Here is a 20511-nt window from a genome sequence, read left to right on the forward strand (position 1 = left end):
ACCTACAGCTAATGTTGTTACTTTGATCATAAGGCATATATATATATATTTTAAGTAAACAAGATTATGTCCTGCTTACTTTCAGAAAGTCAATAGAATATCATCAACTTATAATACGCTTCATTTATTTACAGAATAACTTTTGGCACATTACAATGGTTTTTGTGCAAAGAAAAAATTATTTCATGGACTACTTCAGTTTTAAAAACTAGTATCTGATTTGTCAAAGTTACAATTTCACATTCAAAAGCCTAGCTCTTCAGGCTTTTATTAAAAAGGTTCAATTAACAAATCTTATTAATGTATTTATAAACCTGCTAAATTTTAACCAATTTCAAGTGAGCCTCTGAAACTTAAAGGTTGCTTTAGAAAATGTAACTCTATTACAAAAATATATGCAGTGGGTACTCGGGTTACGTCGGAGATCCGTTCCTTTGGCGCCACATAACGCGATTTTCGCCGTAGGTCGGAACCCACCTACATAAGCACCTACGTCACTCACATGGAGCACATACACAGCGGTAATGAAGTGAAACAGTAAAAAAAAAAAAAAAAAAAAGAAAGATAACAATTCCTGACTTTTACTTGTGGTAAATAAATAATAAAAAACATAAAGCACATATGTACGTCCATCGAAATGACAGAACTTTTGTTTTTTAATAAATAAATAAATGGGAGATAGTGACGTCCATGAAACGATGTACATCGAGTCCGACGTAACCCGAGGACTATCTGTATTCCATTTTCTTTTTATATACGGGGGGGGGGGGGGGGGGGCAAAGTAGGTTTACATTTGTAATACGAATAAGTAATATAATAATTGATAAATAGATAAGTAATACAGCCCTGGCCGGGGTGTTCAGTGGTTAGAGCATGGGCACTTGGACCAAAGGGTCACGAGTTGGACTCCCAATCAAGGGCATGTACCTTGGTTGCAGGTTCAATCCCAGGCCCTGGTTGGGTCAAGAGTGGAATGCAACCAATCGCTGTGTCTCTTCCCCTTCCTCCTCCCTTCCATTCCCTCTAAAAATCAATGGAAAAAAATGTCCTCACTCCTTGGGTGAGGATTAAAAAGTAAGCAAACAAATAAATAAATAAGCAATCCTATATAATCCTATATAATAAAAGTCTAATATGCTAAGTGTCCAGTTGACCAGTCAGCTGTTCAACCAATCAAAGCATAATATGTTAATGATATGCTAAGGCTGCTCAACCACTTGCTATCATGTGCACTGACCACCAGGGGGTAGACAGTCAACTGGTCGACCAGTCGCTATTATGTGCACTGGCCACCAGGGAGCAGACACGCTCAGACCGGTAGGTTAGCTTGCTGCTGGGGTCCGGCTGATTGGGACTGAACAAGATGGGCCGGACATGCCCTGGAGCCCTCCCATGGCCCCTCCCCAGGTGGCCAACCTCCCGCATCCCTCCCTGGCCTCAATCGTTCACCAGTGGGGTCCCTCGGTCTGGCCTGCACTCTCTGGCAATCCAGGACCCCTTGGGGATGTCGGAGAGCAGGTTTTGACCTGATCCTGAAGGCCAGGCCGATGGGACCCCACTGGTGCATGAATTCGTGCACTGGGCCTCTAGTACAAGAATAAACTGTGTTTTATATACTCACAGCTGTAAACCTACTTTTACCCACCCCTATATGTCAACTATCTAAATAAGCCTTCCCAGGTATTTAACTCTTATGAAGCCAGCAAATTAACCTGTAAGTACAGTGAATCTAAGGTTATTGAAAACATTCCGATATTATCTAAAAACTTACCTATTTTCCTTATATAGTTTAACATAATCACCATTGTAAACCAATTACACAATTTAAATTGGAACCACAAGGCTAACCTGTTTTATATATACTAGAGGCCCAGCGCACGATTAAATCGTGCACGGTTAGGGTCCCTAGGCCTAGCTGTAATCAGGGCCCTGTCCAACACCCAGCATCGCTCCTCCAACTCTGTGGCCCCTGCCCTGTGAACCTCCACGTGCACAGACCCCACCCTGCGAGGCTCCTTGGCCTCAGCCGCCCACCCCCACGAAGCTCCTCCACCTCAGCCGCCCGGCAAAGCTCCATGCTAACAGCCCCCGCCCCGCAAAGCTCCTCAGCCTCAGCCGCCCATGCCCCACGAAGCTTCACACTCACAGCCCCCGACCCGCACTTCCACCTCATTGCCCCCGCCCCGCGACGCTCCTCCGCCTAAGCCACCCCAGGAAGCTCCAGGCTAACAGCCCCTGCCCCGCAGGGCTCCTCGGCCTCAGCCACCCTGTGAAGCTCCGTGCTCACAGCCCCTGCCCTGTGAGGCTCCTCAGGCTCTGTGGCCCTGCCCCATCACACCTTGAGAGCCAGACCAGTCCTTTGGTCATTTGGGCCCACAGCTCCCTCCTCTGCCACGGCACCACGGGCAGCCGGGGGCCCACAGCTCCTGCTCCCTCAGCTCCCTAGCCTGGTGTTCAGTCGTCCATCTGGTCATTTAGGTCATGATGGACCATGGTTCTTTATATATTAGGACTAGAGGCCCAGTACATGAAAATTCGTGCACTCAGGGGGGTCCCTCAGCCCAGCCTGCAGCTTGTCATAATCTGGGACTCCTCGGGTAAGGTCGCTAGGCCTGGCTTGAGATCAGGGCCTAGCAGGACTTTCCTCCCCCCAGCTGCAGGCAGCTGGCCCCACCCCCGCCACTGCCACTGCTTGCCGTCTGTACAGCGCTGCCCCCCTTCCCCTGCCACGGTGGCCTCCCTCTGCAGGCGACAGGCTGGGGTGCGATGGCTTGGCTGGCCTGAGCCTTCCTCCTTCTTTGCTGGGGGGTGGGGCCAGCCCTGCAAGGGGCCATCTGCCTACCTGATCGCCCCTAACCATTGGCCTGCCTGCCCGATCACCCCAACCACTCTTCCTGCCTGCCTGATTGCCCCTAACCGCTTGCTTGGGGGTGGGGCCAGACTTGCAAGGGGCCATGGTGGTCTGGTCTCTGGTCGTTCCAGTTGTGATGCCTGGACTTTTATTAGTATAGAATAGAGGCCCGGTGTATGAATTCGTGCACCAGTGAGGTCCCTTGGACTGGCCAGCAATCGGGGCTGATGGGGGTGGGGGGAGGAACCGTGGGAGGTTGGCCAGCTGCAGAAAGTTGGCTGTGCGAGTGCACTGACCACCGGGGGAAGCTCCTGCGTTGAGCGTTTGCCCTCAGGTGGTCAGTGAACGTCATAGCTACCAGCTGGTCATCCAGTCATAATGGTCACTTAGGCTTTTATATATACTAGAAGCCCGATGCACAAAATTCATGCAAGGGGCTCAGCCCTCGCACCCCTGGCTGCCCCAGCCAGTCCTCGCAGCCCTGGCTGGCCCTCGCAGCCCCAGCTTCATCCAGGCGGTCATCTGGAAGGACATCCAGAAGGTCGTTCGGCTGTCCAGTCTAACTAGCATATTAGCTCTCTATTATATAGGGTAGATGCTAATTATCCTCAAAATGGCAAAATTTTAAAGATATTAAATAAACTTAGAAAAAAAGATAAAATTCTTAAGTCTGAATTATTTCATCACCTCTGTTTAATTCTAGTTCTTCCTACAGTTAAAGATACCCACTAAAGTAACAATGTCATCCCAAGAGAATTAGAGACCACCTTTCCAAGAGAATATGAAGTTTATCTTATCAGGGGCCTGGGACAGAAATGTTGGCAGGAATGCCAGCTCCTAGACATCTAGGGTGATTTTTCTGACCACAGTGAGAGCAGACAGAGTCCTCTTTTATGTCAATAAAGTCTCTCAGTCCCCAAATCCATGATTTCAGAGTCCGTGTCATTGGTTTTTTAGTACACTAATTCTCAGGTCTGATATGAATATGGGCTTTCCTTCCAAGTTGTATCATCCCTTGATTAGATTCAAAACATCTATTTACTGTTTGATTCTATTATAAATTATTTGCATATTCTTCCGATTTGGAGGGTCTACAACTCTTACCTCTATTAGGTGATATCAAGTTGGATTCTAGTTCTCATGAGTCACTGAGTTCTGCAGTCATTTCTAAACTCATCCTTATGATTTATCTTGCATTATATCCTGTAAGTCAAGGAGGATACCAAGGTGATTCTATTAAGAATGCAAAGCCTGCCCTGGCCAGTGTGACTCATTTGGTTGGAGCTTCGTTCCGTGCACCAAAGAGCTGCGGGTTCAGTTACCGATCAGGGCACATACCCAGGTTGTGGGTTTGATCCCTGGTAGGGGCACATATGGAAGGCAACAGATCTGTGTTTCTCTCTCACATCAATATTTCTCTTTCTCCCTTCCCTTCTTCTCTCTCTAAAGTCAATAAAGGAGCTCCAGTGGTGCAATCGGTTAGCGCGCGGTACTTATAAAGTCAATAAAAATAAAAATAAAAAGAATAAAAAGAATGCAAAGCCTATGAGGGAGAAAGATATAAAAGGAAAAAAATCACAGAATAATATGGTAAATGCTGGGCCAAGATGTACCAAATGCTATCAAAACTCAGAGAAAAAAGGAATCATGCCTGAAAGACTGAAGCCATAGAAAAGTCATTGCCAGGCATGCTTTACACATAAGGCTGTCAGAGAAGAGCTTAAACTGGTCATTGAAATCTATTACGCAGGCAAGAATGCAAGGGGCTCAACTGGCAGATGTAAAAGACTGAAATGACAAAGTACCCACACCGCCAGGCTGACAGAGTTATGTATACACAGACAAGTTACTCTAATAAAATTTTAGAGGTAGAAGGGGCCTTTATAAGATTGCTATAACTTTCATGTTTGAGGGAAGAAAGAAAGGTAAAGTGGATGGCCCAAAGTCCTCTAGCTAATTGTTCATAAGCCTGAGTCAAAGTTCTAGAACTTACCAAAAAATGTACTTCTATTCTTAAGCGCATAATCACCCCTGACCCTAAAAAATAATGCTGAGTAAAAAAAAAAAAACAGAATATAATATAGTCTCTCAGCATTAAAGCTGACAATGGCAATGGCAAAGCTAACAATTCCACCCGACTGGCCTGAGCTGTGGAGGGGTATCCTGCCAATATTAGGTTCAGTGATCTCACCACATAAGGGACTACACTGAAGAGCAGGGGTCCTCAAACTACGGCCCGCGGGACACATGCAAATACAAATATTGTATTTGTTCCTGTTTTGTTTTTTTACTTCAAAATAAGATATGTGCAGTGTGCAGAGGAATTTGTTCATAGTTTTTTTTTTTAAACTATAGTCCGGCCCTCCAACTGTCTGAGGGACAGTGAACTGGCCCCTGTTGTAAAAGTTTGAGGACTCCTGCTTAAGAGTTTAAAGGGAGTAAAGGATGGTTTCAGGAAGCACAATTTAGTTTTTGACTGTTCAGAAAATCCCACCTCTTGGTTTATTTCTCTCTCAGCTTCATGTGAATGTTGCACATTTTAAGTAAACTAAAATTATTTTGCTTCAATTGAGCTTAAAAGATCTAAAATGTAACAACATGCAGCAAATTTGGTTACTATATGCCAGAAACAGTGGCAAGCATCCTAAATGCTTTATCTCATTTAATTCCCATGATAAGGCTGTTACTGTCTCAATTTCCCAGATAGGACTTAGATTACACACTTTGCTCAAGACGCTGGTGGAACCAAAATTCAAAGCCAGGCAGATGGCCCTGACTCCAGAGTCCAATTCTTAACCATTATATTTTACTGCTGAAGGCAAAGAAAAACTACACCAGAGGTTGCAAAAGAACTGCACAGAAAGTAAATGCCCGTTTTAAGCGAACTCAGTGTGAACTGTCTGACAGGTTCACAAACATACCTTATATCGTAGCGACCCAAAACAACTCTATCGTTACCTCAGACCCACAGCCTATTTCAATTATGCAAGGTAATGAAAGATTGGCATATCATATAGAAAAATTACTTCTAGGATAGGAGGTAATGTCCACTGTTTCTGTTGAAGCTCTTTTGTTTCGGTGTGACTTTGACCTTCTTCAAATGCAAAGGTCATCCTCCTTTGAGCTACTCTAACCTCCACTACACCATGAGTAACTGGAAGCTGATTCTATGTCTGAATAAGAGGATGGAAAAGAATTGTCTTGAATAATCTCTTTATGCTCTTTCAATCCCTCAGGATTTCAAAACAGTTTCCCTCTCTGCATTCACACTCTCTGCACTAAGGGGACAGAATGAAAAGCAAGGGACAGTTGATATCTAAACAACTGGAAACTAGGCCTAACAAAGGATCAGGCAAAGAACAGAAAATGCTATCCATAGACATGCAGTTCTTTGCTCTATGCCTCTTAGTGAATGAAAACCTTCCCTTGCATCTTGCTCCAGATGGTATGATTGCTTTTGAACATTTGGGGATATTCTCCTAGCTGTCCTGCCTACAATACTTGAATTTCCTGGGTGAAGGATGAAACAGTTAATCCTATGCTTGCCCTGCAAAATAGGGATGGAGTCCTTGATTGTAGGGTGGAGAACTAGAAAACAAATATTGTTCCACAGCTGTTCCAGATAGCTTCCTCTTGCAGTACAAGCATTCCTAAGAATATGTAGCTATACTAACGCTTTCCATCTATTCTACACCGTCACATTGGAGCTTCACTATTTAATTGGGTTAGTCAGTGGCAACGGGACTACCCAGTTCTCCTGATCTCCTCCCCTGTCTGGTAATTCTAAATACAATGATGGTGAACTCCCAAGCCTAAACTGGCTTAACCCACTATTCACCAGCCTCTGACCTTCTCTGAGCCATGACATAACCTTCTGGCACACTCTCTGACCCGCAACAGAACGCACAGCAAATATGGATCGACTTCATTAATCTCCCCACCTGAAATATCATTAGGAAGTCGAAATCTCGGCTTTGGCGCTCCCATCCCACAAAGGCCTGCATTTTTTACTTATGCATTTTTTTATGGAGATAGAATTTGCCCCAAAATGTCGCAGTTTCCTTTTGCCATGGTCCCGGAGTAGGCCCCTCCTGAGTTACCTCTTGATGGTGATATTTTGGAAGAGTGGGTACCACGCGGAGAACTGACAGTGCAGCACCTGCTCCTTCTTCATCCTCCAGCCGCCGCCGCTGCCTCTGCGTCCAGCACCTCCCGGAACCTACTTCTCCAGCCCCGGAAGTGCCCGCCGAGCTATTTTGGCTCAAGAACTCTTCCGGTCCCTAAAGCAAGGAGGAAGTGGCAGAGAAGAGAGCAGAGGGGGAGAATTGTGGGGCGTACTTTCAGAGTACGCTTGCACACGCTCACAAACACCCGAGTCCGCTCCCCGAGAGGCGTCCCGGAAGAGTTAGGAGACTTTCAGAAGTGCCCGCCCGCTTCCCTCCTAGAGGCGCACTGCCCCGGAAGGTAATCGGCTAAGGCTCCTTCCCGGCGGGGGTTGGACGGGTGCCGGGAGGGCGCGCGTGCGTATCCTCGTAACTGCGAGCGCGGCAACGTCTCATGCGGCGGCACCGGCTTCCCTGGAGACTGCAGCCTCGGACACGTGCATCTTCTTTCGTCCCCTTCCCTTCACCCCCCCACCTTGGAGTAGGTAACTGGGCGCGGGCCAGTCACGTGTAGACCTGTGGGGGGAGAGGGCGGGCGCTCTCTTGGAGCGTGCGGGCAGCCACGCGCGCCTCTCCCGGCGCCGCTCCGGCTCGTGCACAGGCTCGCGTCCGGGGCAGCGAGGGGCGGCGGCCGCGGAGGCGCGGACAGGAGGGCCACCTTCCCAGGGGGATCCACGGGCCGCAGTAGAAGAGCGTGGGCTGTCCGGAGTAGAGAAGTCAGGAATATCGCAGTTAGATACTGATTTGCGTGCAGTGGCTGAAGCATCTGCAGAGAGGAGGGGAGTGACCCCGCTTCTTTCGTGAGGGGGGTTAGGAGAGAGAGGGCAAGAACCCCATCTGTGCGGCCCTAGGGAGGGAGAATCGGGAGTATAAGAGGAGAGGTACGTTTGGAAAACAGAGGGAAGGAGAGAGGTTTCTCCTGTGAGCGTCGGGTTCATTTATACCAGCCCCGCAAAAACAGCAGGAGAAGCCCGGTTCCATCAGCGCCCGTGCCATGCCGGAATAATAGGACTGGCAGGGTCCTGGTCTAACTTCTAATGTCATGCCTTTGCCTCCTCCCTCCCCGTCACCCCATCATCTATTTTCCCTACTCCTTCCGAAACGGGGTCTCTGGTAGCGCCCAGAAAATAGACTATGAAGGGATTTCACTTTTGTTTCTTTTAAAGAACGAAAGAAATTACTAGCTGCTGAGAAACCTGGCCCTTGACTCGCCTGGGGCTTACCCCAGGCACCTGTGCCTAAAGACGCTCCTTTAGAGGTCTCCTTAAAAACTTCGCACCTGGCTGCTCCATCTAAGCAGTTTTAAACTGGAAAAGGAAGAGCCGACTGCCGGCCTCTCTAAAAGGTATTCATTAGAGTAATGACCAGGTCCTCTGCCTGCCTGGAGTTGGAAATTATTCCGCTCGGGAATATGCATTTGTTTCATGTTTTGTTTTTCTCAAAAATGTTGCAGGCTCTTTTCCTTTAAAGATATAGTTTCAAAGCAGAGGTACATAGGTTATAATGTTGCAGTGATTTAAGGGAGAGGGCAGCGGTAGTGGTTCATAAGTAATTCTGAGATCCACGACCATGCAGTCCTTTCTGATTTGAAGGGGAAAAAGAAGCAATATTCCACATATATTAGGAGAATGGTACCAGACTAATAGTAACCTCATGCCAGGTGGGGCAGTCACTCAAATATTGTTGGGATTAACCTAGGAATCAATAAGTTACAGCGAAGGAAATGTTAGCACCGGTGAATTTGGGTAAGGTATTTTCTCTTGAAAATAGGAATTAATAGATGTATAGGAGGAAGAAACCTAAAACATAGTCACTCTGGAAGGAGTAATACAGTAATAGCCCAGGAAACTTTAGTGTGAAGGGTTTGTTCAGTGACTTTAGTATTACAACTGATTTAATATAACTTGTTACACATTTAACCAGCCTCAAATACATTGACATTCCAAACAGATACTCCTGTATTTTTAATGGATTCAGCAAAATTCACTTGCACTATTTTTTAGCCACAGTGTTTGTCTTTACTTAGCCATAAAGTGTTTATATTCATTAAGTTTCTTCAATAAAATCTTTACAACAATGGAAATAGTTGCTTTTTCTCGTGCATGTCAAAAAAACATCGTTAGCCAAATGATTGGGTGTTATTGTGCAATTACAGGTTAAATAATGGGGAAAAAAAACATTTTCTCTGAATCCATAACATGACATCCTTCTATGTTAATATTTCCAACTACCTGCTGGTTTTCTCCACTTGGAAATCTAGCGAAAATCTTAAACTTAGTGAGTCCAAATTTGAACAGTGCACCACCCCTTTCTCCTGATATCCCAGTGTCCTTTAAGAGCATCTTCTTAGAATTAGCTTTGGAGACCCCTTCCTCAGAAACTGTTTTAGGAAAAGTAATAAAGGCTCAACATCAAGGAAGTCAGTCTTTTCTTTTGACGGCTACCACCCTAGACCTCTGCTATTCCAAAAGGTTCTTTCCTGTAACCCATTAAACTTCCCAAGGGTAATTAACAGCCAGTTCACTTTTACTCAGCTTAACCCCCACCCCTGCCAAAAAAAAACCAAAACAACTTTTCAGTGCCTTTCCATCATTCCTGTACATATTAAGTAAAGGAAGTCTTCATTTATTTGAGGATAATCATCAGCAAAGAAAAGCTCACTTAAAGTGAATCTATTTGATGTCCAAAAATCTTACCATAAACTATACACAATAAGGATTAATCAAAATACTACCTATAAAAAACCCAAACTTTTAGTCTTATGATTATAACCAAAACTATCAAATAGAACTATACTAATTAATTCTCTGTTCATTGTAATAACTTCTATGCAGTTATTCTGAAAGAATGTAGAGTGGCATCTTAAACATGTCCAAGCATTTGATAAACGTTTGACTTTAACCCACAATCATAAAGTTACTTTTGCAAACACTGATCCTCTCCCAGTTAATTTCTTTCATAGTACCTTGTTGATTTCTCTACCCAGTGACTAAACTGCTCCAACTGCCTGACCTTCATTTGTCCATCGGATGCTTTGCTTACAATTTGAGCTCCTATGTCTATTATTTGGCTGAAAATAAATGGTGTTCATAATACTCAACTTTCACCAGGGAGAGATTAGCCAACATATAATTTCATGTTGAGATTTTTGCTTCATTTTGCAACCTCAGCAAACTGCAAGTTGAGATTCAAGAATGGCAATAATTTGAATAAAACTAATGAGCCTGAGTCCAAATATCACAGCCTGGCTTTTGAGATTCTCAGTTTAACTTCTTGAAACTTAACTTCCACTTATCCAACTATTTTTACTAATAGTAAAATACTCAAGTTTGTTAAAAAGTAATCACTTATCTTCCTTCAGTAGAGAACTGTAAAGCTAACTCCAAGAGGAGCAAAAGGAGTCTAGCATGCCACTTAGGATTTTACCAAAAAAATTTTGAGATGTTCTAAATTAAAATTACAGCTTCCACAGAGTGAGAGAAAGAGACAAAACAGCTGTGGAACAGCTCTCACAAAAGATTGCTCACGTTCCTGTATATCTGATGGAATTTAGAATTTATTTCCAGGTGGCTATTTCTGGATTATCTAAAAGGATTGCAGCCAGGTACTGCAGAAATCCAGGAGCCTCCACTTATTTGCACATGAACTTCCCAATCCTTAGGAGCCCACACTTCCTTTCAGACTCTTGCACATCCTGGCATTAGCCCCTCTTACCATCATCCATTCTCTTTGTAGCTACTAGTAATGTAAATCCTTTCAGAATGGCTTAAATACTTTTTTCCTCCTACCTGATCTATAAAAATGCTTGCAAAACCCCAGGGAGAAGACAGACATATTGTCTCTCCGACCTATCCACGCTGGGATGGTTTAAATTCCATACCCCAAAAAGTCTTTTGTGTGTGTGTGTAAAATTGGTCTTATAAACCCTTTCTTTAAAAAAAAAAAAAAAAAAAAGGCTAAGCTGTGGTAGTTAAAAAATTTTAACAAGTTGTTGGATGCTTTATTTGCCTCCAAATTTGGGAGAAGAGGGCAAGCATTCAGCCAAATCCAGCCGTGGGAAATGTGTTATCCATTATAATATCCGTTATATGTGGGGTTTGTTTTGTTTTGGGTGTTTGTTTTTTGTTGTTTTTGAGGGGTTAGGGAAGGAAAGCTTGAGAACCACAGGGCTTGCCCCAGATGATGTCTCTGCTTTGTTCTTGGTGGTTGCTTTTCCTTGGAATGCTTTCCCTGCCTCTTGGTCTGCAAATCTCAATATCACCCTGCCTTTTAGTAGTAAGTAGCCTTTTAAAAGTCTACAATTTTCCCCGCCTCCCAAGTGGATGTATTTGTCCTTCATTTAAAGTACCCTGCTATTGCATTACCTCTACAACAGTCATTTGTGGTTGTTTGCTAAACTGTTAAGATTCCCAAGGACAAAAATAGCGGTCAATTTGCGCTTAATATATACTCAAACATTTTCAACTGCCCATGCCCAGAGTTTGAGGTTCCACTGTATAAGAATTCTAAATCCTGTAGCATTTTCCCTCACTACCGTTTTTGTGCCCTGAAAAAATCATAACATTTGACATACCATAGACCTTCACTGTTCAAACCAAACAGTTAAAATGGCTTATGTGAATTAAAACAGTAAAGCATTGCCCAGCCAGTGTGGCTCAATAGTTGAGCATTGACCTATGAACTAGGAGGTCATAGTTTGATTCCCAGTCAGGGCACATGCCTGGGTTGTAGGCTTAATCCCCAGTGTGGGGTGTGCAGGAAGCAGTTGATCAATAATTCTCATTATTGATGTTTCTGTCTCTCCCTTCCTCTCTGAAATCAATAAGAAATATATTCAAAAAAACAGAGCATTTAACATTATGTACATGAGTATTTCTTTTAAGTATAACAGAGCAAAATGCAGATGACCTTAAATTCTGGCTAATGAAGTGGATAAGATTCAAGCTAACTTTACTTTTAAATCTCAACATAGCCTTGCGACAGCTCAGGAAAGCTTCTCTGTCTCAGTAATGAAGACAGGAGTGTGAGGCATGGAATGGAAACCTCATTTGTTTCTGCAACATGTTACTTCTAGTGACTAGTCCCCCATTTAGAAATGGTGCTAAAAATAATTTTTTCTGTTTCTGTAATACTTCTGAGATGCTCTTATAATCCTGAATATTCTGGAAATCAGTACAGTATATACATTTTTAAAAAATATATTTTTATTGATTTCAGAGAGGAAGGGAGTGGGAGAGAGTCATTGATTGGCTGCCTCTGGCACTCCCTCTACTGGGAATCCAGCCCACAACCCAGGCATATGCCCCAACCAGAAACCAACCACCACCTCCTGGCTCATAGGACAACACTCAACCACTGAGCCACACTGGCCAGGCAGAATATACTTTTGAAGTCACTCTTTAATCACATTTTTAATTATTCATACTGTCAATAGACTGCAACAGAATACTGTTTCCCCTTGGTGCTGATTGTATTAAAGTAATTACCTTAGAGAGGCCCAGCCCTGCTTGCCACATTTTTCCCTTTTGAATTTCTAGGTTTACCCATAATCAGGTAATTTATGTCTGTAGCTTGTTTTTTTGTCTTTTAGGTCTCTACATTCTAGCTTAAATATTTTTAATACAATCTGTCTGAAACAACTACAGAGCTACATTTGCCAACCCAGACTTTTTTTTTTTTTTTATCCTCACTAGAGGATACTTTTCCATGATATTTTTAGAGAGAAGAAAAGAGAGAAATATCGATGTGAGAGAAACACATCGATTGGTGGCCTCCTGCACGTGCCCTAACCAGGGCCCAGGCTGGGGAGGAGCCTACAACCAAGATATGTGCCCTTGACTGGAATCGAATTCTGGACCCTTGGGTCTGCAGGCTAATGCTTTATCCACTGAGCCAAACTGGCTAGGGCTACTCTTTTGATTAAAGGCTTTTGTAATTTGAGTTTAACTATCTTGGGTAAATGAGCAGATGCAGAACTATCTCCTTCAGAAGAACACTTCACCTTTTTGGTGATCACAATCCCTTAAAATATCTGGGGGGTGCTATCTATACTAATAAAAGGATAATATGCTAATTAGGGCAAACATCTTCCGGACGTCCATCCGGACAAAGCCACAGCGGCTGCGAGGCCCGGGGCTCAGGCAGCCATGGGCTCACGGCAACCGTGGGCTCAGGCAACTGTGAACCCCAGCAACTGCGAGACCCAGGGCTCAGGCCTCACAGCCGCTGCGGCCGGCAGTGGCAACAGCAGTGGGGTGATGGGGGCAGCAAGTCTTCCCCTGATCAGCCTGGTTACCTCCTGCAGAGGGAGGCCAGACTGCGGCTTAGGCCCACTCCCCTGGGTATATTCAGTTAGTAACAATGGAAATACATCCTGCATATCAGATATTTACATTACAATTCATAACAGTAGCAAAATTACAGTTATGAAGTAGCAACGAAAATAATTTTATGGTTGGGGTTACCACAACATGAGGAACTGTATTAAAGGGTTGCAGCATTAGGAAGGTTGAGAACCACTGCTCTATACATTAGCAACCCCCACCCCCCCACCCCCGCCATCTTTTTCACTCTCCTTTTCTTTCTTAATCTTTCTCTATAAAACTTAGTCACCCGACAGAAATTATGTGTATTGTTCCTCACTTTTTCTCCCCACCAGAAGGTAAACTCCTGCAGGGCAGGGCCTTCGTTCTGTACACCACTGTATTCCTAACACTAAGGATGTTCTCTCACTTTCAGTGGCTCTGCCACAAGCTGCTTTAGCCAAGTTGCCTAAGATATTCAATTGGTTATGAATATTAATTAGTTGTGCATACTTCTTCACATATTAAATGAGTGTGAAGATGTATAGACATATCTTTCTTTCATCATTAAGTGGTTTTTATTTAGCATATAGTCATCTTTTCTTACCTAAGGCCTCAAAATTTGCTTATTTGCCAAAGTCCTTATTAAAAATTGAATTTCTAGGTTTACCCATAACTGGCAAGCAACAATGTTGATAACATTTTAATACAGCAGAAATACATTTGATTTTACAACAGAAATACATGTTGCATATCAGGCAAAATATACACCCAGAGGAGAGTAAAGTGGTTGCTTGGCACAGCAATGCCTTGCTTCACTAGCCTGCTGAGTCCAAGGCAGAATTCCTTGACTAGTGTGCTAGCTTTGTCAATCTTTGGACCCAGTGTGACTGACCTTCAACAACCCAGCTATCCTGAACATTTGCCTGTTGGATATTTAAAGAATGCAAAGTTAGTGAGTGTTAATTGAGATGTAATTCACACACCATAAAATTCACCTTAAACTAAAATTCAGTGGTTTTTAGTATATTAACAAGATTGTACCACTGTCACCATATTTAATTCCAGAACATTTTCATCCAAAAGGAACACCATACCCATAGGCAGTCACTCCCTATTCCCTCCTTCCTTCCCCCAGTCCCTTGGCAATCACTAATCTGCCCTCTGTCTCTATGGATTTGCCTATTCTGGATATTTCTTGTAAATAGAATCACAGCATTTGGCCTTTTGTGTCTGCCTTCTTTCACTTAACATAGATGTTTTCAAGGTTCATCTGTGTTGTAGCATGTGTGAGAACTTTATTCCTTTTCATGGCTGAATAATATTCCATTGTAAGGAACACCATACTTTATTTACCCATTCATTAATTGATAAGACATTTAGTTATTTCCACTTTGGGGCTATTAGGAATAATACTTTAATGAACATTTCTGTACAAGTTTTTGTGTGAGCATGTTTCATTTTTCTTGGTTATATACCTAGGAGTGAAATTACTTGGTCATGTGGGAACTCTGGTTAAACTTTTGAAGAACTCAGGCGGTTTTTCTGAGTGTCTGCACCATTTTACATCCCTACCAGCAGTGTATGTATGAGGGTACTGGCTTCTCCATATTCTCACTAACACTTGTTATTATCTGTCTTTTATAATAATCATTGTAGTGGGGGGTGAAGTGTTATCTCATTGTGGTTTTGATTTTCCTTTCCTTGATGGCCACCGATTTTTAACATATTTTCATGTGCTTATTGGCCATTTGTAGGTTTTCTTTGGAGAAATGTCTATTCAGATCCTTTGCCTGTTTTCAATTAGGTTGTCTTTAAATTATTGTTATAAAAGTTTTTTACATATTTCAGATACGGTCTCCTAGCAGAGTTGCAAACTTTTTTTTTTCATTCTGTGGATTATCTTTTTACTATGTTGATAGTATCTTTCAAAGCACAAAAGTTTTTAATTTTGATGAAGTCCCAATTTATCTCTTTTCTTTGATTCCTTTGGGCTTTAGGTGTCATATCTAAGAGACCACTGCCTAATCCAAGATTATGAAGATTTACACTAAGAGTTCTATAGTTTTAGCTCTTAGATTTAGGTCTTTGGCCCATTTTGAGTTAGTTTTTATATATGGTATAGATAGAGGCTCATTTTCATTCTTATGTGCATTTCTAGTCCCAGAACAATTTGTTGTAAAGACTATTCTTTCCCCCACTGAATTGTCTTGGCACTCTTGTTAATGATCAAAAGATCATAAACCTGGACTCCCAGGTTCTATTCCATCAATATATATGTCTAGCATTATGGTAGTACCCATACCATCTTGATTACTTTTACAGTAAGTTTTGAAATCAGGCAGTGTGAGTCATTTAACTTTGTGCCAAGATAATTTTGAAGTTGAGTTTAACTAATTTAGTCAAATAAAAACAAGTAGATGAGGAACAATTGAAAAAGTCTAAGCAGGCCCCACACTAACCTAATTCTTAGGAGCAGAATGACTCTCTAGACTTATCCAGCCTGATTCACTTTATTCCTTCCTTTATTTATTCAGCAGTGATTTTAGGGAGTTTTTATAGCAACATAGCTGTGAGCAGTGTTGAAAGTTGGACAATGTAAAGGAAAATCTAGTGTCTAGGAGATAGTTTTGAAAATTATTTCATCCTAAGTGGGAGTAGTGATGGTGGGGATGTTAGAGCTAGAATTTTTAGGATTTGCAGTGGATAAGTTATGGTTGGTAAAGAAAAAATAGGGGATTGAAGATACTTATATTTCTAGCTTGGGAATGATGGGTAGATATAGTTAGGGAAATAGATTGTGTAAAGATAGAGTAAAGATAGTTTTATCTGTTCTTTCAAGAAGTCTGACAAGTTTGGAGGAGAAAACAGGGTTATGAGAAGGTTGATTGTTTCTGTTTTGCTGGTTGTGTTTTAGGGTTGGGGAAACTTGCTGTCTGAGGTAAATATTGAAGATGTGATGGGTAGTTTAATTATTACTTTAATTCCCAGGAGAAATGTAGAGCAAAGCCAGTTTTTTTCCTCTAAGACAGTAAGAGAGGTAATAATTCTTAATGTCTGTATTTTCTCTAGAGCTAAAGTTGGGAGGTGGGGTAGGTAGGGAACTATGGAACTTAAAAGCAGTGAAGGGTTGGAATTGCCATTGAGAAATGTAAATAAAATAACAAGGAAACAGAAAATAGGAATGAAAAAGACAAGACAGGATGAATTCAGGAAGTCCAATAGCTAAATTTCAGTTCCTGAGAAAGCAGAGAAGATGGGGGTAGGGGGTTATTGGTGAAATAATTCAAGAAAAATTCCCCATCAAGAATGTGCGTCTGGAGGGAACCAAGATGGCAGCATAGGTTAACACCAGAGTTTGCTGCCTTGAACAACTACTTCAAAAGTGAAACTAAAAAACGGAACGGACATCACCCAGAACCACTGGAACGCTGGCTGAGTGGAAGTCCTACAACTAGGAGGAAAGAGAAACGCATACGGACACTCAGAGGAGGCGCAGTGCTGAAGTCAAATTCTGAGGTGCGGAGTGCGCGGAGCGGGCTGGCGGCGGAGGGCGCGGTTGGCGTTTTCAATCGGGAGGGAGTCGCAGACTCTGAGCTCCAGATACAGGCGAGTCTTTAGGGACCCAGACTCAAACGGGAGAAGCGGGACTGTCTGGCTTCGGTCAGAGCGAGTGCAGCTTTCTCTCCGAGGTTTGCAGCAGGTGCTGGGACTCAGAGAGGCAGAGCCCCTGGGGACAGGACTGAGAGCCGCTATAACTGCTCTCTCCGGCCCACCCTGTTGATCCTGTGAGACCCGCCCCGCCCAAGCCCTGCACAGAGGCATTTGCCAGATAGCCTCAGGCAAAGGCTAGATTAGCACCTCCCTAGAGAACAGAAGTTCTCTCACTGCTGACACAGCTGATTCTCATAGCCACTTGGCCTGGAGGTCAAACCCTCCCTGGTATTAGCTACAACAATCAAGGTTTAACTATAAGACTGCACACAAAGACCACTAGGGGGTGCACCAAGGAAGCATAACAAAATGCGGAGACAAAGAAACAGGACAAAATTGTCAATGGAAGATATAGAGTTCAGAACCACACTTTTAAGGTCTCTCAAGAACTGTTTAGAAGCCGCCGATAAACTTAATGAGATCTACAAGAAAACTAATGAGACCCTCGATGTTATATTGGGGAACCAACTAGAAATTAAGCATACACGGACTGAAATAACGAATATTATACAGACTCCCGACAGCAGACCAGAGGAGCGCAAGAATCAAGTCAATGATTTGAAATGCGAGGAAGCAAAAAACACCCAACCGGAAAAGCAAAGTGAAAAAAGAATCCAAAAATGCGAGGATAGTGTAAGGAGCCTCTGGGACAGCTTCAAGCGTACCAACATCAGAATTATAGGGGTGCCAGAAGATGAGAGAGAGCAAGATATTGAAAACCTATTTGAAGAAATAATGACAGAAAACTTCCCCTACCTGGTGAAAGAAATGGACTTACAGGTCCAAGAAGCGTGGAGAACCCCAAAAAAAAAGGAATCCAAAGAGGACCACACCAAGACACATCATAATTAAAATGCCAAGAGCAAAAGATAAAGAGAGAATCTTAAAAACAGCAAGAGAAAGAAACTCAGTTACCTACAAGGGAATATCCATACGACTGTCAGCTGATTTCTCAACAGAAACTTTGCAGGCCAGAAGGGAGTGGCAAGAAATATTCAAAGTGATGAATACCAAGAACCTACAACCAAGATTACTTTATCCAGCAAAGCTATCATTCAGAATTGAAGGTCAGATAAAGAGCTTCACAGATAAGGAAAAGCTAAAGGAGTTCATCACCACCAAACCAGGATTATATGAAATGCTGAAGGATATCCTTTAAGAAGAGGAAGAGGAAGAAAAAGGTAAAGATACAAATTATGAACAACAAATATGCATCATTCAACAAGTGAATCTAAGAATCAAGTGAATAAATAATCCGATGAACAGAATGAACTGGTGATTATAATAGAATCAGGGACATAGAAAGGGAATGGACTGACTATTCTTGGGGGGGAAAGGGATGTGGGAGATGCGGGAAGAGACTGGACAAAACTCGTGCACCTATGGATGAGGACAGTGGGTGGGGAGTGAGGGCGGAGGGTGGGGCGGGAACTGGGAGGAGGGGAGTTATGGGAGGGGAAAAAAGAGGAACAAATGTAATAATCTGAACAGTAAAGATTTAATTTAAAAAAAAAAAAAGAATGTGCATCTGAAGTTTCCAGATTGAAAGGATCCACTGAGTGTCCAACACAGTAACATCAACATGAAGACATGAATAACTAAGTTTGCAGAGCAAGAAAGCAGGTCTCAAAGAAAAAGGATCAGGAATCAGAATGGCTTCAGATTTCCTAACAGCAATACCAGAAACAAAACAACTGAGCACCACCTCCCTATTTCTGCTAGAAAATTATTTTCAGTGCATGTATAATAATAAAAGCATAATATGCTAATTAGACTGGACAGCCAAACGACCTTCTGGACGTCCTTCCTGGTGAAGCTGTGGGGGCGGGGGCTGAGGCAGAGGGGTTAGGGGCAATTAGGCAGGCAGGCAAGTGGTTAGGGGCAATCAGTCAGGCAGAGTGGTTAGGGGCAATCAGGCAGGCAGGCAGGCGAGCGGTTAGGAGCCAGCAGTCCCAGATTGTGAGAGGGTGCAGGCCAGGCTGAGGGACCCTCCTCCCGCCCCCCTGCATGATTTTCATACATCGGGCCTCTAGTAATTCTATATATAGCCAGATTATCAATCAACTCATATCGAAAAAAACATGTCCAGACATTCAGGGTACAAAAAAATGAGGGAATTTAGCCAGGATAGAGGAAAGAGTAGTAAAAACAAATGGGAAGGGACTTCTCTTCTCATCACAGATCTTGGAGTCCTAGTTAACTGCAACTTTGCACATTAAAACTTTAAAGTGAATGGGCCACAATAATGTAAATGTATTGAATATCACTGAACTGTACATTTTAAAAATTATTAACATGGTATATCCATTTACCACAAGTAAAAAAAATTAAATGGAAGATAGAAATAGCCAGCCCATACAACTCTTTTTTTTTATTATTATTTTGTTTTATTGCTTAAAATATTACAAAGAGTATTACATATGTCTCCTTCCCCCCCCCCCCCTTGACCTTCCCCCGGCCTCCCCTAACCCGTGTCTTGTGTCCATTGGTTATGCTTATATGCATGCATACAAGTCCTTTGGTTGATCTCCTCCCTTCTACCCCTCCCCCCCGCCCCTCCGGTCTTCCCGCTGTAGTTTGACAATCTGTTCGATGCTGTTCTGCCTCTGTATCTATCTTTATTCATCAGTTTATAATGGTCTTTATTATCCATAAATGAGTGAGATCATGCGGTATTTTTCTTTCATTGACTGGCTTATTTCACTTAGCATAATGCTCTCCAGTTCCGTCCATGCTGTTGCAAATGGTAAGAATTCCTTCTTTTTTACAGCAGCATAGTATTCCATCGTGTAGATGTACCACAGCCCATACAACTCTTGATGTTTAGCTATAAAGGGTTGATAAAGGACAATACTTGAGGGGTGGCATGGGGAATAGTATACCATCTTTGTACTGTCCCCTTGGAATGTCTATTAAATGTAAAGTCAGAAAATCTAAAAATGTTACCTAAGGTGTCCTAGCACATGCCCAGAGGAACTTGGCTGCTGTGGACTGGACCTGACTGGGATGGCTTTTCAGTTCTTCCCTGGATGCTTTAAGGGTAGGGGTGGGGAACATCCAGCCCAAAATCATTAAATGTTTTACCAAATATAGTAGGCTCGTTTTTAAGTTGATATGTTGTAGGGCCCGGGAATGATGGTATAAATATCTAAGTGGCCCCTGGCAGAAAAAAGGTTCCCCACCCCTACTCTTGGGCCTCTCTTTACTTTTCCACCTAGGACAGTTCTCCCAGATCGTCAGATGAGAAAAGAAGCTTTGATGATAAATTAGTTTTTTCCATTTAAGTACTTTGAACAGTGGCTTATCAACAGATGTTTAATTCAGAAAAATAAACATAGCCTAAACATATCTCATTCTCTTGCAGTGTCAACTTCTTGCCTAAGACCTGGAAAGACTGACTAGTTTGAACATGGAAAACCAAGAACCAGTGGATTCTTCTGGAAAAACCAAACAGTTTACTATTTCAGAGGAGGTATAAATT

The 20511-nt window shown here is 42.9% G+C and overlaps 2 protein-coding genes across 6 annotated transcripts in view; one reads left to right on the forward strand and one right to left on the reverse strand.

Moving 5' to 3' along the window:
* CDC123 (cell division cycle 123) overlaps positions 1–7293 on the reverse strand; it is a 75170-nt gene extending 67877 nt beyond the window's left edge. The window contains exon 1 of one of the 4 annotated variants that reach the window (XM_081087415.1): positions 6952–7293. In XM_081087415.1, the coding sequence (XP_080943541.1) occupies positions 6952–7025 (74 nt within the window). In that variant the 5' untranslated portion in view covers positions 7026–7293. The remainder of the gene's footprint in view (positions 1–6951) is intronic. The other 3 variants (XM_081087416.1, XM_081087417.1, XM_081087418.1) reach the window with 3 other exon arrangements.
* Positions 7294–7352: 59 nt separating this feature from the next.
* NUDT5 (nudix hydrolase 5) overlaps positions 7353–20511 on the forward strand; it is a 37043-nt gene continuing 23884 nt past the window's right edge. Inside the window, exons 1-2 of one of the 2 annotated variants that reach the window (XM_081087448.1) lie at positions 7353–7495; positions 20395–20502. In XM_081087448.1, the coding sequence (XP_080943574.1) occupies positions 20440–20502 (63 nt within the window). In that variant the 5' untranslated portion in view covers positions 7353–7495; positions 20395–20439. Of the gene's footprint in view, positions 7496–20394; positions 20503–20511 lie in introns of those variants that run through there. The other variant, XM_081087449.1, reaches the window with a different exon arrangement.

The sequence above is a fragment of the Myotis nattereri genome (assembly GCF_964212035.1).
Source record: "Myotis nattereri genome assembly, chromosome: 1".
NCBI classification, from domain to species: Eukaryota; Metazoa; Chordata; class Mammalia; order Chiroptera; family Vespertilionidae; genus Myotis; species Myotis nattereri.